Raw genomic sequence first — 15,644 nt, 5'->3', positions numbered from 1 at the left:
CGCCGTGAGGAAGCACTTGTGCACCTGTCCAGCTGCATGCACCACGCTGGCCCATCCCACCACACGGCCGATTTCATCCTGTTTCCCACAACACAAGCTCCTACTGCCACCCGCCTGTGTGAAGAACCCAAGCCATGGATTTCCCCATGGGATAGGAGGGAAAATGTCCATGTAATTGGAAAGTCAATTTCTAGGAGTTGATCTTAAAATCATGACTCTTTAAAAAAAAAAAAAGGGGGGGGGGGCTCCTGTCCTTATGCTGGCCTTCAACTTACTCTGTGGCTAAAGGTGACCTTGAACGTCTTCCTGCTTCCACTTCCCAAGGGCAAGGACTGAAGGCATGTAACACCATGCATGCCTAGTTTATGCAGTCTGTGAGGGGAAACCCACAGCTTCAAGCATGCCACCAACTAAGGGCATACATATCTTAAGGGACAGGCCTACAGCTCAGGGGCAGAGTGCCCAACCAGCATGCCCAATACCCTGGCTTCAGGTCTAACAACACAATAAACAAACACATAAACATACTCTTTAGCTGTGCATGATGGCACTCGTCTGTAATCCTAGTTACTCAAGAGGCCAAGAAAAAGGGTTACCGGGTTGTCCAATGTGGACAACGGATGAAGATACTGTCACTAAGTAAAATTTACACAAAGCTGGGTAGGAAGCAACTAGAGGGCAGTTGGATATGTAGCTCAGCCTCGTATGTGTGAAGCGTTGGGTCAATTTCCCACACTGCCAAGAATGAAGGAAACAAAAGAACAACCAAGGTTTACAAACAAACAAACAAACAAGGCTGGTGGGGGCTGGAAAGATGGCTCAGCGCTTAAGAGCATTGGCTGTCCTTCCAGAGGACCTGAGTTCAAATCCAAGCACCCACATGGCAGCTCACAATCATCTGTGATTCCAGTTCCAGGAGATCTGACACGCTCTTCAGGCCTTCTTGGGCACTAGGCACGCATGTGGTGCATAGATAGATAAGCAGGCAAAACATAGACATATAAACTAATAAATAACGGGGTGGGGGAGGCTGGTGAGAAAGCTCAATAGGTAATGGTGCTTGCTGCCAAGGCCGGCAACCAGGCCGATATCATATGTTAGACGGGAACAAGCTGTAACTTGTTCTGTGACATCTACACTTGTCCAACCCCCAGATAAATTAAATAATTAATAAATAGCCTAAACTCGAAATATCTAAAGTTTAAAGCCCTAAAGGACAAAATCACACAGAACAAAATTCTGGAAACAATGTCAGCTGGGCAGAGTGGTGAGTCTGCAGTCCTAGCCATGTGGATAGGACGGTTAGCAGTTAGAGAACTTGTCGTAAACAAACCAGTCCTCAGTATAGTTGGACATCACTGGGATGCTATTTATAATAAAAGCATAGATAATAGGCAGACAAATGAAATGATTCATTGAACCAAAACATCTGGAAATGGAGTCTTAGTCTCTAAGTAGGCAAAAAAAGAACAGAAAATGATAGTTGGTGGAATTAAAAAAGGGTTATCTAAAAAAAAAAAAAATATATATATATATATATATATATATATATATATATATATATATATAAGTCAGCCACCACACTCCCTGTTAGACAAGGCTGGACTCCACACTCCCTGTTAGACAAGGCTGGACTCCACACTCCCTGTTAGACAAGGCTGGACTCCACACTCCCTGCTAGACAAGGCTGGACTCCACACTCCCTGCTAGACAAGGCTGGACTCCACACTCCCTGCTAGACAAGGCTGGACTGCACACTCCCTGCTAGACAAGGCTGGACTCCACACTCCCTGTTAGACAAGGCTGGACTCCACACTCCCTGTTAGACAAGGCTGGACTGCACACTCCCTGCTAGACAAGGCTGGACTGCACACTCCCTGTTAGACAAGGCTGGACTGCACACTCCCTGTTAGATAAGGCTGGACTGCACACTCCCTGTTAGATAAGGCTGGACTGCACCCTCTGCTGGGAAGAGGGAGGCAGCCCAGTACACACCTGCAGTGTGATCTTGTTCTTCACCAGCAGTCCGATTTTGATATCCATGAGGTTGAGGTCATTCTCCAGCTGCTGGTTGGAACGGATGAGGGTGATGACCTCCTCGCGCATCTTCATAAGATCAAGTTCCTCCTGGAAGTCCTGATCACTTTGGTCCAGGAGGTGGACAAACTTTCGGACCACAATCATAGGCGGGTCCTCAGCATTGACTGACAAAGAAAATATGGATCACTGAGTTACCAGGAACATTCTAAGTCTGAGAAGGGTCAGTACTGTCTCAAAGCTCTAGTGACACACGAGATATTAATGCTTAGGTTTGAACGTGCTCAGACAACCGTCAAGTGCAGTCCGTAGTCGGGTTATTGCTGTTACCACAGGGGCTACATCGGCAAGCAGCAAGACAACTAGCCACGTGTTAGCAAGGGGGCTTAATCACAAGTGGCTCCCTTCCCAAGCCTTGCCTTCAGGACAACCAAAGAGATCCGTGGAGTGCGCCCAGGACCTGAGGGCTCCCAAGCACTGCCTCAGCTCTTCACCGCTGAGCCATGGCTACTCACTGAGAGTCTTGTAGTCATCACGAGCTTTGTTGGCCCGAATGAAAGCCTGGATTTTGATAATGTCATTTATCTAAGGGACAAAGAAGAAATTCTTTACTCAATTTGGCCATCGCATACACAGAAGATGCCACCTGAGCAGCCTGCTGTCCTAGGCTACTTACATGGTCTCGGAAATACTGTAGGCGATCTCTGTAGCGCTTTCGAGCTTGATGCATCCTGGCAAGGGACTGAATCTGTGGAAAAGGGATCCTGGAACTTAGAGCGGCCTTTTTAACACGTCAGGCTTGTACCCCACATGGACAAACCCTGCTGGGCTACCATACCTTCACAACTTCGTCTTTATGGGAGTGCAGGTAAGCCAGCCGATCTTGATATGCCTTCTTCTGTTTGTATCCTCTCCACTGTGACTAAAGGCACCGCACAGTATACATGGCATTATTTTCAAAGAATCGGTGAAAGTTAAAACAAACAAACAAAACCCTCAGCTTGCTATTCTCCAAGCACAATTTCCTGATGACGCTGTAGGAAGAGACCACACCTCCCTGAGATCACAGCCGCCATGTTCTACTTCCCTGACATTGATACAACAGCACACAGTTTTGTCTGGGAGCTTTGGTGCTGGGGACCTAATGTCTGGCCTTGTGTACACTCTGCATGTGCTCTGCACTGAGCTGTATTCCTAGCCCACACTTGTCACATCTTAAAGAGAGTCACATCGATTCACTTATTTGTCACCCTTACTTTTATAGGTGAGGGAGATACACAGTAGTGTACCACATTTCACAGATAAGGAAACGTAAGAGACCCACAGTGTCTAGCAGCAATGGAGCCAAATTCCTAATTCAATTTTTCCATTACTGTTACTGAAGCGCTATTGTTTTATCTACTGTGACTAGACTATATCACTATCATATGCACTACAGAGGTGAAGGCACAATCCACAGACGTGGTGCTCACTAATGCTTCTTGCTACCAAAGCACAGTAATGTAACGTCACAAACAGGAGGTTACTGCCCCCATATGAGAGAAGAGGTCACAGAAACACACTCACACATTCAGTTTTAGAGTGACAGTTTATTCCTCCTGTTCTAGAGGCCCGCTCGCTGTAGGAAGTACCTGAATGCAGGTGATAGCGGGGATCTGTTTCTTCAGAAAGTTCATCCGGGATCGGAATTCCTGTCGAATGAGGTACCCGCGGCAGCAGGCTTGCAGCTTGGTGATCAAGCCTTCGTTGGCCAGCCAAAGCTGCTCTCGGTTATATGCAGCGGTCACTCCAGAGATGGAGCTCTGAAAAAGCATTTGGTCACATTCAGGGACAAGAGAAGAGACACAGAGCATCACCTAAGCCCACTGCTGCCTCCACTCTCCATCCACCTATGGCCAAGTAGTCAGCTGAGGATTGGGCATGAAGACCTCAGGTGTGGGTCCCAGGGTCAGGCTGACTCACTAATAACTAAGTAATTAGAAGCTAGGCCTTTAATTCATTCCTCATTCCTGTATCCATGACCCCCATCCACACTGGCACAAAGCACTAGTGAAAAACCTACAAGTAAAGTATGCAGGATGCCCCCCAACGCACACTGCTCAGCAGCCCAGGGGGCTTCGACTGTTACGACAGATGATGAAAACTTTTGAATAGAGGAATAAAATCATCAAATTTATTTTTAAAAACAGCACTGGGCTGGAGAGATGGCTCAGAGGTTAGGAGCACTGACTGCTCTTCCAGAAGTCTTGAGTTCAATTTCCAGTAACCACATGGTGATTTACTACATCTACCCTGGGATCTGATACCCTCTTCTGGCATGCAGGTATACATACAGATAAAAAATTCATATACATAAATAAATCTTACAAAAAAAAAAGCATGGTTGGTAGAACAGCTAACAGACTAGAGAAACAGTTGTCTTCATGTGTGCCATCCCCCAACACACAAACACCTCCCCTCTCACGTGCGCGCGCTTGCACACACACACACACACACACACACAGAGTTATTTTTATTTTGTTTTTGAGATGGGGTCTTGGTATGTGGCCTGAGCTAGCTTTTATCTCTTATCATTCTGCTTCAAACTCCCAAGTACCACAATTACAGGTTATATATATTTTATATATAGGTTATATGTGTAGGTTATAGGATTATATATGCATATGCGGACATGTGCACACACAAGCACAATGGGAAAGAATCTGCAGGCGAGTAGAACGAGGTGAGTTAGAATGCTACTACTGTGACCCCAGTAAGAGGGGCTGGGCTTGACTGAGGCAGCAGCTCAGCTGCGAGGTGGTTTAGGAAGGTCCATGTACCCGATTACCTGCCAAAGCGCCCGTTCTTTCTTTCCTTAGTATTAGAGACTTTTTTGGGGCCCTAGCATGCACACCAAAATCTCGGTATGCTAAGTGCTTTGGAAAGCTCACAAGGGGGAGCTGAGAGCATGTCCTGTTGCTCTCCCTTTTCTCTCTGCTTCCCTCTGGTGGGCAGCACTCCAAGCTGTTCTTGAGGATGTTCTAATGAGGGAGCACCAAGCCTGCAGGCTCCTGGAGCTCTGATGTCCTGAGGCCACCATAACCTCCCTGAACGGCTGAGGTCCATAGTGTCACCAGCCCCTTTTAACCCCTTATTTCAGTTTCTATTCTTCTGCCTCACTGTCTGAAGTATCTGGGCTTCTAGATGGAAGGTCACCTTCTTGGTGTGGGGAAGGTCTAAATATGGCGGTATGGATCAAGGGTCACAACACAGGGTCACAGGTTCAAATGAGACCATGGTGGTGTTGGACTTGGTGCCTGACAGTGTCCTCTCTAATCACCCCATAAGGTGAAGGAGTGACAGAGGGCTGATGGCCAAGGGAGAAGCAGAGACAAGGCAGCAGGAGAGATTCTGAGGGGCATCAGAGGCAGAGGTCTGCAGACAACTGCAGGGTTTGCAGAGACTTCCTAAAGGCATCTGACAATGCAGAGACTGTGCCAGATACCAAGGCAGGCATTTTCACTAAAGATGCCAGGCTTCCCCCTGGGAGCTAACAAGTAGATGGCAACAGAGAGTGTCCTGGGGCAGACTAACTTGCAAGGCACTTAGACAGGGTGTGAATGCGGGCTAGGTCAAATCAGATGAACCTTATGGGCTTTGCCTTCTCTTTTCTTTTTTAGAAGACAGGGTCTGTCTGTCTGTCTCCCTGGATGTTCTAGAACTCACTATGTAGACCAGCTGGTCTCAAATGCACCGAGTTTTGCCTGTTTCTGCCTCCACAGAGCTGGGATTGAAGATGTGAACTGTCATGGTTGGTTGGCTTCCTTTTCTTCTTTATTTCTGGGTAAGGAAGACATGACCTGGATGTGGGCCAATACTCACAAGCAGTCCTTAGAGTCTCAGCAGCAACACTGCCTGGGAACTTGTTAGAAATGTGGCCTCCCAAGCTCTGCCTTAGACCCTCAGGATCAACTCCCACACCCAGCACTTTAAATCTGGGTTAAGTATAATAACACAAACTGTGAGACTCGCAGGAACCAGAGAGGAAGGTAACAGACATTAGGCAATAACATGCCGGTGAGAGACTTCCCTCCTGAGGGCACTTGAAGGGTGCCTGTCCCATACGATGACAAGTGCAGAGTCGGGTATGGGGGGGTGAAGTACTTGCCAGTCACTGGCTTTGGAGGAGTAAGAGATTAGGTCGTGTGTTAAAGTCAGGGAGGACCATCACTCCCGTCTTGTACATCAGTTCAGGACCCACATGTAAAGCGCTGTCTAGGCCTGGCTGTGCCTAAGGAGGTCCTCAGCCCAGCACTGGTCCCTCCCTCACTGAGGTCCCTTCAGCTGCACCCCCACCAGACAGCCGCATGTGTATCTTTCCACACAAGGTCCTGGCTTTTCCATCCTCAGTGACTTTCCCCTCTCCGTCCCAAACATTCTTTCCTCTTTACTCACCTGTTTAAAATGTCTCTTGGTTTGCCTTCCTCCAGGACAGCATTAAACTTTCCCTAACATGACAGACAGTACTGTGCTAGAGCCCCATCTCTGCCTGCACTCATTGGCTCTGTTCTCGGCCTGATGTTTCCCCAACAATGAAAGGCCAGGAGGCAGAGCCATGGAGAACCACAGAGTGAAACTCACTGAGTTGTACAACTGACATGTTTTCCATTTCAGACTTCATCACCTCCCAACCACTAAAACATGATTACTTCCAAATTACTCATTGCACAGTCTACATTGGAGTCCAGGACTACCAGCCACAAGTACCTCTCCTCTGAACCAAGAGTAACCCTGAGGCACTTTCTCTCAGACTTTCTTGTGTGAAGAAAGGTGGCCTACCTGGATCTCCTCTCGAGAAAGCTGCACAGAATTCTGCACAAAGTCTGGGGGCTCAGCCCATCCTCCTGCTTGCGTCTCCAGATTGTGGTAGTAATGGTAGCCGCCTTTCACCCAGTGCTTCACCCACTTGCTGTTATTATCTCCTGTTGTTGGCAGAAAACAGAGGGGGAAAGACAGTAACCCAGAGCCACACCCCCACACTGATCACTCTGGTCAGCTTTGAGAACCTACACACTTTCCAAAACCCGTTCCTTGGATCCAACAGTAAAGGAACATCTCGTGTGTCCCCCGAGCCTTGGCTGAGTAATGTCTGGTCTATGTCATGCATGTCATATCGCCTAGGAGGGTCCATCACAGAACCAGTCATACTATTCTTACAATTCCTCTGTCTAAATCCTGCAGTCAGAACACTGTCCAGAAAAGACGGCCATGCACCCTTCAGCACTACCGTTCAGGAATGAGAGAGCTACAACACCTTCTCTGCTGTGAACTTCTGTCAGCCGTCCACAGACTCAGACAGTCAGAGCTGCTGACATCCTAGGAAATGCGAACAGCCAAGTATCTCGGATCCTTTCCGAGCTCTCAATAAAACTGGTCTAATTCACGCAGCTATCTACAAGCGTTCAGAGTTTAGGACTATTTCCTGCAAAGGGAGCCTAAATACTGTTTATCCACACTGCGTATCTTGGCCTACATCTGTCTCCTCATATGCTCAAGAGCTTAGCTCATGGACATATGCACCCCCCATGACCCACCTGCTGCTAGTCTCTTCTTCTTGGCTTCAGCAAGGTCACTCTGGTACGTTTCCCCACATTCGGGGATCACTCCATATAAGCCAACATCGGGAGAACGTAGGGCACTCAGGGTTCTGCCAACATCACCACTGTCTACTGCTTCATTGATGGCAGAGATTCCTAAGGCAACTGTCTCGGAAGAGAGTTATTAATGGAGCAATTTAGGAGCTGTCTGTGTTCACATGACTTCACCCAGCATACCTACTGGCCACCTACCCTGCCCAGGACCTGTTGACCTCACCCTCCACCCACACATGAGCCAGACAACGGACACATGGATACTTACACCTCTGTGCCTCTTGGGTGTCTTTGTTGGACTGCCAGATTCCACCTTGAATTTCATCCAACCATAACACAGCTGACTCATCCTGTGTTTCCTACATATGATTGAAAGCAAAACAATACGAAAGCCATGGTGAACATCAGGGTATGTGTGATGAGGGCCTTCTGGGACTCAGCTACAGAAGAAAAAGCTCCACAGATGAGCTGTGAATTAAGTGAATGAAAAGAGCCAGGCATCAAATACCCTGTCCTAAAGTTAAACAGGAAATGGCTCCAATGTAAGCAATGGATGAATGAATGAAGGCGAATCAAACTGTTCAGGAAGCTGACAGCCGTGGAAGGCGCAGGAGCAGGTACACTGGGAAGGGACTCAGGAACTTGTACCATATGACAAAGGCCAGAGTATGTGTATTAATACACAAGGTCCAGAAAGCCTCCTTTGCCCTTCCTTGAAACACACACAGAGGCAGCTCAAATTCTCCAATACAGCTAACGCTTATGTCTTATGTAACCGGATCCTTTTCGTTCTCAGATTTAAAACCTGGAGTTACTGCCACTGAAAGAGTTCTTTTTTGTTTGTTTTGCTTTGTTTTTTGAGACAAGGTTTCTCTGTGTAGCCTAGGCTGTCCTGGAACTCACTCTGTAGACACGGCTGTCCTCAAACTCAGAGATCCACCTGCCTCTGCCTCTGCCTCCCAAAAGTTGGGATTAAAAGTGTATGCCACCATGCCCTGCTTAAGCCTTTCATTTTAAATCATTTGCTGGAAACTAAACACACATGTGCACACACAGGATTCTAATGAATGGTCACCAGATAGCCAGAAAAGCTGTGCAGTCTGAGCGGACTCCTGTGTCAGAGGTGATGGAGCAGAACTGGCTTGTTTCACTCTTGCTATAGTTTATTTTTCCTTAAGCTAACATATAAGGGTTCAATATAGGATTCTTTTTTTTTTTAAATATTTTTTTATTACGTATTTTCCTCAATTACATTTCCAATGCTATCCCAAAAGCCCCCCATACCCTCCCCCCTACTTCCCTACCCACCCATTCCCATTTTTTGGCCCTGGCGTTCCCCTGTACTGGGGCATATAAAGTTTGCATGTCCAATGGGCCTCTCTTTCTAGTGATGGCCGACTAGGCCATCTTTTGATCAATATAGGATTCTAATGCATATACCATTTTATTATTCAACTCCACCCTCCCTGATTCCCCCTTTGCTGGTCTCTTGTCTCCCCTCAAATATTTTTCCTTATGTGTTCATGTTACATATACTGAAGATGGGGAATGGCCACACACAATTCCGAGTCCTCAAAGTACTGTAAATGCTAACATCAACTGCAGGGTGAAGCCACAATGAGGCAGCCACAGGCTGTGACTCCAAGAGCTGAGAAGTCAGAGGCAACAGGGCAGATGGTCCTAGTCTGCAAGAGAAGCTGCCCACAAACGCTACCGACCAAAGCAAAGGCACTTCTGTGGGCTGGAATCCAGCCATTGCGGGTTCACTGCTAGGCTGATCTCACATGGATTCCAAGAAGAATCAGCTATCAGCAGAGCTGGGAGGCCGAGGGAGAGCCTTCCCCTGCAGGGGAAGAGAGCTCTGAAAGTTCTGATTATTCACAGTCCTGTCCCCCACTGCCCTATGGAGGGTAAAACAAAGAGCTACGGTTAACCTTTTTTCCTTTCGCACATAATCCTCACACATAAGGACCAAACAATGGAGCTAAGGTATGAAAGGCAAGAGAATGAATAGAAATTGGTCTGGCATGTGCTATACCTAGTTCCTGTTGGCTACACACAAGCGTGTGTACACAGATAGATGGGAAGAGAGTTTTAAAAGTCACACATGTACATAACAGTAAAGCGATGCTCACTTTGGCCATTCAGATTCTCCTACCCAGGGACTGGTGATTCATTCTTACAAAGTGCTCCAAAGGCACCAACTTCAAGTAAGGAAAGAAATGAAATGCAAACTCCGGACTTCTAAGAAACTTCTCACTAAAAATGCTGGCTAAAAATAGCATGGATTAGCTTTTCTAAACTGACAAGTCCCAAGGAAGGTTTGCAACAGAGCTGACACAAAGGCATTTCCCACTGAGTGAGAAAGAACGTGCTGCTCCATCTTCCCACAACCTATTCAGTGCTCCCTGGGAGGTCACCAGTGCTCCCCGCCCCCCATCCCTTATTCTCATTGGATGACCAGGGCCTTCCCCAGCTGTTTAGCATCACTGATGCTTGCGGTGATAATGTACAGTCTCACCACCACCACCACCACCACCACTAACCAAAAACACTGAGAAGGCAAATCTGGAGAAGAGGTGTGAGCTGTGAGACCCTTGCCCTGGATAGGAACCAAGAGGGCCACACCTGGTACAGGTGGAGTGCAGAGACTCTTCTATAAGTGATTGTGAACACAGGGGAAACAATGACACACGTTTTATAATGATGAATCATATGGCCTGCAAATTATATTCCAATAAAATTGAAAGCTCTAAGCTCCAGTGTCTGACCAAGCCTGGAGAGAAAGCTGCACAGCTGTAAATAGCCTGCCTACTGAGCGGAAAGCACAAAGGCCCCTCAGCAGGGCAGGGAGGCTTTACAGGGTCTAGGGATTCAAGGACACCTGTCCAATTGTTAGCAAATCACAAGCTGATTAGGGAGATTTTCCTGCATGTACATGACAAAGACAGTTCACAGAATTCAGCCATGAACAGCTGCGCACCTGCAATCTCACTGAAGCAAGCCCCCATCTCAACAAAAACCCTAGAACACCAAACAAGTGATGCTTGAGGGCAGGAATCTGATTTCTGCAGTTAACACATTATCAGTAGAATGTTTCGTTGCCAAATAAAACACACAGCAACAACAAAAATAAGGCATGCAGGGACTGGACAGACATACAAACCCACCAGACGACAGATACTACCACTGAAGTGCCTCAAGCTGAACTTGTGGGCAAAGACTCGGATCAGCTATTCTATATATGTTAAAGAATTAGTGGGGATTTCGGCAGGCCCTAAAGTATGACAACATTACCTAGCAGCATCAACAGAGAGAAACCACACTCTTAAACACAGAAAGTACAATAACTCAAGCAGATTTGATTGTGTAGGAGGAGGGAAAAAGTCAACTTGAAGACAGGTCAGTTCTGATGCTCTAGTGGGAAAGTTAACAAGAAAAAGGGAGAGAGAAGTGAGTATTGCAACAGGGTGGCAAGGTAATGCCAAGCCAGCAGGGCTCCTTCAAAGGGACGGATACTTGCCAGTGACAAAGGATGCACAACAAAATAAGGGCCCAGGAGACATGGCTTCTCTGGTAAACTCCTCTAAGCCCCGGGATCACCACAGACACAAAGGTAGCACCGAGAGAACTGCACATGATATACTTTATGTGGGGTTTTGATGGTTTTCGACTTTTGAGACAGGGTCTCATGGAGCCCAAGCTAGCCTTGAACTAACTGTGTAGCTGAGAGCAAGCATGAATTCCTGATGTGGTTTCTCCTTGGCAGAGCTGGGGCTCAGGCATGTGCCACCACACCCAGCTACAGACTAAATTTAAAGTATAATTTTGTGCTTGCTAAATTTAGAATTCAATAACTATTTTTAATGCTATTCCCTAGATGGTTTGTAGGACTTGGAAGCTAACAAATGCCTAAAAAAAGACAATTCTACCCGAAGTGCAGTGTGCGCGCCAGGATGTTCCTCCAGGCTCCCTGTAGCCACCTTACCCCTTTTCTCCTTTCCACAGCAAATGAAATGCTTCAAATGCCACCACTCACAGGCTACAACTTGGACAAAGTTAAATGAAGCCAATCACAAAGGTCAATACATCATATGAAGTGTTCTGAATTCAAAATCCATAGAACAGGAGACTGATGGTTGCCCAGGGCTGGGGGAGACTGAGCAATGAGGGACCCCTAACAGGTACAGGGTTCTTCTGTGGATGGTAACACCCTAAGAGTGACTGTGAGAGTTTCACAATTCTAGCACTATACTGGAAACCACTGACGTGCATTTTAAAATGGTGAGTTATATGGTATAAGAATTATATCTCTGTTTTGATTTTTATGTATAAAATGAGTACACTGTAGCTATCCTATCTTCTCACATATCAGAAGAGGGCGTCAGATGTCATTACAGATGGTTGTGAGCCACCATGTGGTTGCTGGGAATTGTACTCAGGACCTCTGGAAGAGCAGCCAGTGTTCTTAACCCCTGAGCCATCTCTCCAGCCCCGTGAATTATATCTTAATAAAAGTATTGTAAAGCAAGAGTTATGGTTTTCTCCATTAAAGTTCAGCTTCTATGTTCTTCCTCTGACCCACTAATGGCTGTCCTTAATCTATACATGACTGGTTTTTGGTTTTGTTTGAGGTGTAGGGGAGGAGACGCACTGCCTTATGCATGCCAGGCAAGCTCTCCATCACTGAGCAGCACCGTCTGTGGATGAATGTCACTAGCATGTTAGAGAAAGGAGGCCTGCCACAGCAATGCACAGTGTATGGATGCACTTAAATACAGGGCCAAAGTCAACTATAGTGTCTAACTGCAATAGTGGGGGCCACCAAATGGGGAGTGAATGGGTATGGACAGGGGGGACATGAGTGAGAGTCTTGGGTGCTGATAACTCTTGCTATACAATGTAGACGTCAATCACCCAGGTACATTTGCTTCTGAAAGTTTATGTAACTGAATACTTTGTCTGACTTGTTCAGGATCTTATATTTCAATTAACCCGAACAACTTCAGCAAGGATGGGGGGTGGAGAGCTAGAGGTGGGGGGTAGCTCACCTGGGCCTTTTCTCTCTTTGCTCTGATCAGCGTGTCTTGATAGTGCTGTGCCACTTCTGCAAGGACGCCCTCGAGCTTGGCTGCAGGGATCTGCAGGGCCTGCAGAGTCTTCTGAGCGTCCCCTTCATCCAGGGCTTCATTAATCAAGCCGATGGCCAGAATCCCTAAGGACACAAAGACAAGAGGCTATGTTGTAGTTAGAAATTTTGGGGAGAAAAAAAAAATCAATCCTAGAGTCTCAGCTACTCGGGAGGTTGGCAAAAGAGAATCATATGGGCCACAAGTTCAAGATCAGCAAAAAACACGCTAACTCCGTGAACTCACCTGAGAGCAATCATGACTCAAACTACAATTAAGCAGCACTGTATTTTTTTTTTTTAAAGATTTATTTATTATATGTAAGTACACTGTAGCTGTCTTCAGACACTCCAGAAGGGGGCGCCAGATCTCGCTACGGATTGTTGTGAACCACCATGCGGTTGCTGGGAATTGAATTTAGGACCTTCAGAAGAGCAGTCAGTGCTCTTTTGTTTTGTTTTGTTTTTTGTTTTTGAGACAGGGTTTCTCTGTATAGCCCTGGCTGTCCTGGAACTCACTTTGTAGACCAGGCTGGCCTCGAACTCAGAAATCTGCCTGCCTCTGCCTCTGCCTCCCGAGTGCTGGGATTAAAGGTGTGCGCCACCAAGCCCGGCTCAGTCAGTGCTCTTAACCACTGAGCCATTTCTCCAGCCCCAAGCAGCACTGTATTTCAAAAGATAATATTTGAATTTAATTAAACAAATTTAATATTTGTTTAATCTATACTCCCTCACCCTATCCATTCCTACAGGAGCGTGGGTTCTTCTGTTTCATTTTTAAAGCGTTAAAGTGGTGGGGATTTTTTAGTTTCGGTCACTCTGTAAAGCTCAGGTCGGCTTTTGCCCAGGACTCCTGGGTGCTGACACCGGGAGCCTGGGCCACCTCATGCTGAGGAAGGGATGAGGGAGATGAACCTGGCTTCACAGCTTTCAGAAACCTTCAGATGCGCAGTCAAAGTCATCCATCATTCTTAGTGAATGAAGCGGGAGGTGTGGAGACTCCTCCCCAGGATTACACAACAGATGAAGGGCAGAGTGAAGACCTAAGCCCAGGATTTCCCATTCCTCTCTGATCTCTTCCCACAAATCAGTAAGCGTTTCTCACAGGAGATTCAACTTAGACTTGGAAACACCGGCTCGGGCAGCGAGGCTCCTTTGGGGAGGACTGTGCTGTGCTGTGTATTTGGCTGGTCTCTGCCTGGTTTCTGAAGGGAACCCTGAAGAGCATGTCATTTATGGTGCCTCCCACCACCCCTGAACGGGTGCCAACGGAAGCATCCTATGGTGGGCCTCAGGACAGTTTCAGGCAGGGCTGACCACACAGGATCTAAAAAGTCAAGTAGCTTCAGCCGGGCCTCCTGACTGCCAGACCTGTGGTCAGTAATCAGCCAATCATGTGTAGGTAATGGAGTCAACTCTGGCTACCCAAAGCTCAGGTGAGTCCCCGACCAGTGATTATCTTCAGGAGGGTGACACAGGGAGGAGAGGCCACAGCAGATTTGCATTCAGAACCCTCCCTGGCTTTCAACTTTGCCTCCTTTATAATCACACTGTAATCCTGAGTCTCACATGATTGTGAGTCCTATGAGCCTTTTTAAAGCCATTAAACCCGAGGCAGCAGAGGGAATCCTCAACTTTGCAGAAGAGAGGCCTAGTTTGAACAGGCAGCTGGTGTCTGACCACAAGTGGACTTGTGGAAGACTGTGCCCTCAACCTGTACGAGATGTCACAATTCAGGCAGTTTTTATTAGCACTCTTGTTATATACTATGTAGTTACATGCTATATAGTTAACTCTTATAGCTATAACAGATCATGCTTGATTCACCTCCCCCAATTTTTTATTTGTTTTTGTTCTTTGTAGCTCTGTGACCTGGAACTCACTGTATAGACAAGGCTGGCCTTGAACTGAGCAATCCACCTAGAGACTGCCTCCTGAGTGCTAGGATTAAAGGTATTCACCCCCACTACTGGTCCAAAATTTATGTATTGGACACACAGCCAATAATAAGTGTACTGAAAACAGTACCCAACCTTAGCTGGTTGAGTTTTATATAATTATACAAACATGTGTAAATATATAAACATTTGTATTTCAATATTTCATTCAAAAGCCCTTGTAGTAGTATTTAGAACCAGCTTTTGTGTGTGTGTGTGTGTGTGTTGTGTGTATATGTGTGTGTGTGTGTGTGTGTATGTGTTTGTGTGTGAGAGCACTGTGTGCCTCTGCCTGCTGCAGGTAGGTGTTATGTGCAGATATGTGGACATGCACTCAGGTCAGAAGCTGACGTCAGGTTTCCCCCAGTCACTAGGCTGGCTGGCTGATGAGCATCTAGGGAGTGTCTTGTCTCTTGCCTCCATTCTCCCCAGTGCTGGGGTGACAGATGTTTGTTGCCACACCCAATCTTTACCTGGGTGGTGGAGATCTGCACTCTTGTCTTCATGCCTAGGGGGCAGGCACTTTACTGACCGAGCCATCTTCCCTGCCCCAAACCACACCATCTCAACAGTAACGTATCTGAGGGGACATGACGGTTACTCACGCTCATGCTCCTCATGGACCACCAGGTTCACATGGTCCACACACGCCTGGATGTCATTCCATGTAATAAATGCATTATTCTCGGCATGTGCCTGAGCCTTCAGCTTCATCAGCTCATCGAGATACCTGCCCCAGCCCAAATCAAAAAAGACAGGGTGAAAAAAAACAAGCCCTTCAGAATGACTATTCAAGGAATAAATGTTCTAGAATATGGGAAGTATTTGATATAAGTTCTGGGACTGCAGAGTGACCTTAAAATGTAAACACACAAGGAAACCACTTAGTCTCTAAGTTCTAGAAGACCAACT

General features: G+C 46.8%; 1 protein-coding gene across 1 annotated transcript in view; it reads right to left on the bottom strand.

Moving 5' to 3' along the window:
* Iqgap1 (IQ motif containing GTPase activating protein 1) overlaps positions 1–15,644 on the bottom strand; it is a 92,804-nt gene that overhangs the window by 26,445 nt on the left and 50,715 nt on the right. The window contains exons 14-23 of the mRNA XM_021168910.2: positions 15,338–15,462; positions 12,719–12,882; positions 7,936–8,026; positions 7,611–7,778; positions 6,856–6,998; positions 3,669–3,839; positions 2,876–2,959; positions 2,714–2,785; positions 2,553–2,622; positions 1,996–2,204 (exon numbers count right to left, since the gene is read on the bottom strand). Of these exons, the coding sequence (XP_021024569.1) occupies positions 1,996–2,204; positions 2,553–2,622; positions 2,714–2,785; positions 2,876–2,959; positions 3,669–3,839; positions 6,856–6,998; positions 7,611–7,778; positions 7,936–8,026; positions 12,719–12,882; positions 15,338–15,462 (1,297 nt within the window). The remainder of the gene's footprint in view (positions 1–1,995; positions 2,205–2,552; positions 2,623–2,713; positions 2,786–2,875; positions 2,960–3,668; positions 3,840–6,855; positions 6,999–7,610; positions 7,779–7,935; positions 8,027–12,718; positions 12,883–15,337; positions 15,463–15,644) is intronic.

Source organism: Mus caroli, unplaced genomic scaffold (genome assembly GCF_978045245.1).
Source record: "Mus caroli unplaced genomic scaffold, Mus_caroli_1 scaffold_8, whole genome shotgun sequence".
Taxonomy (NCBI): Eukaryota; Metazoa; Chordata; class Mammalia; order Rodentia; family Muridae; genus Mus; species Mus caroli.
The sequence above is the reverse complement of the archived record's forward strand: the minus strand, read 5'-3'. Positions and strand labels throughout refer to the sequence as shown.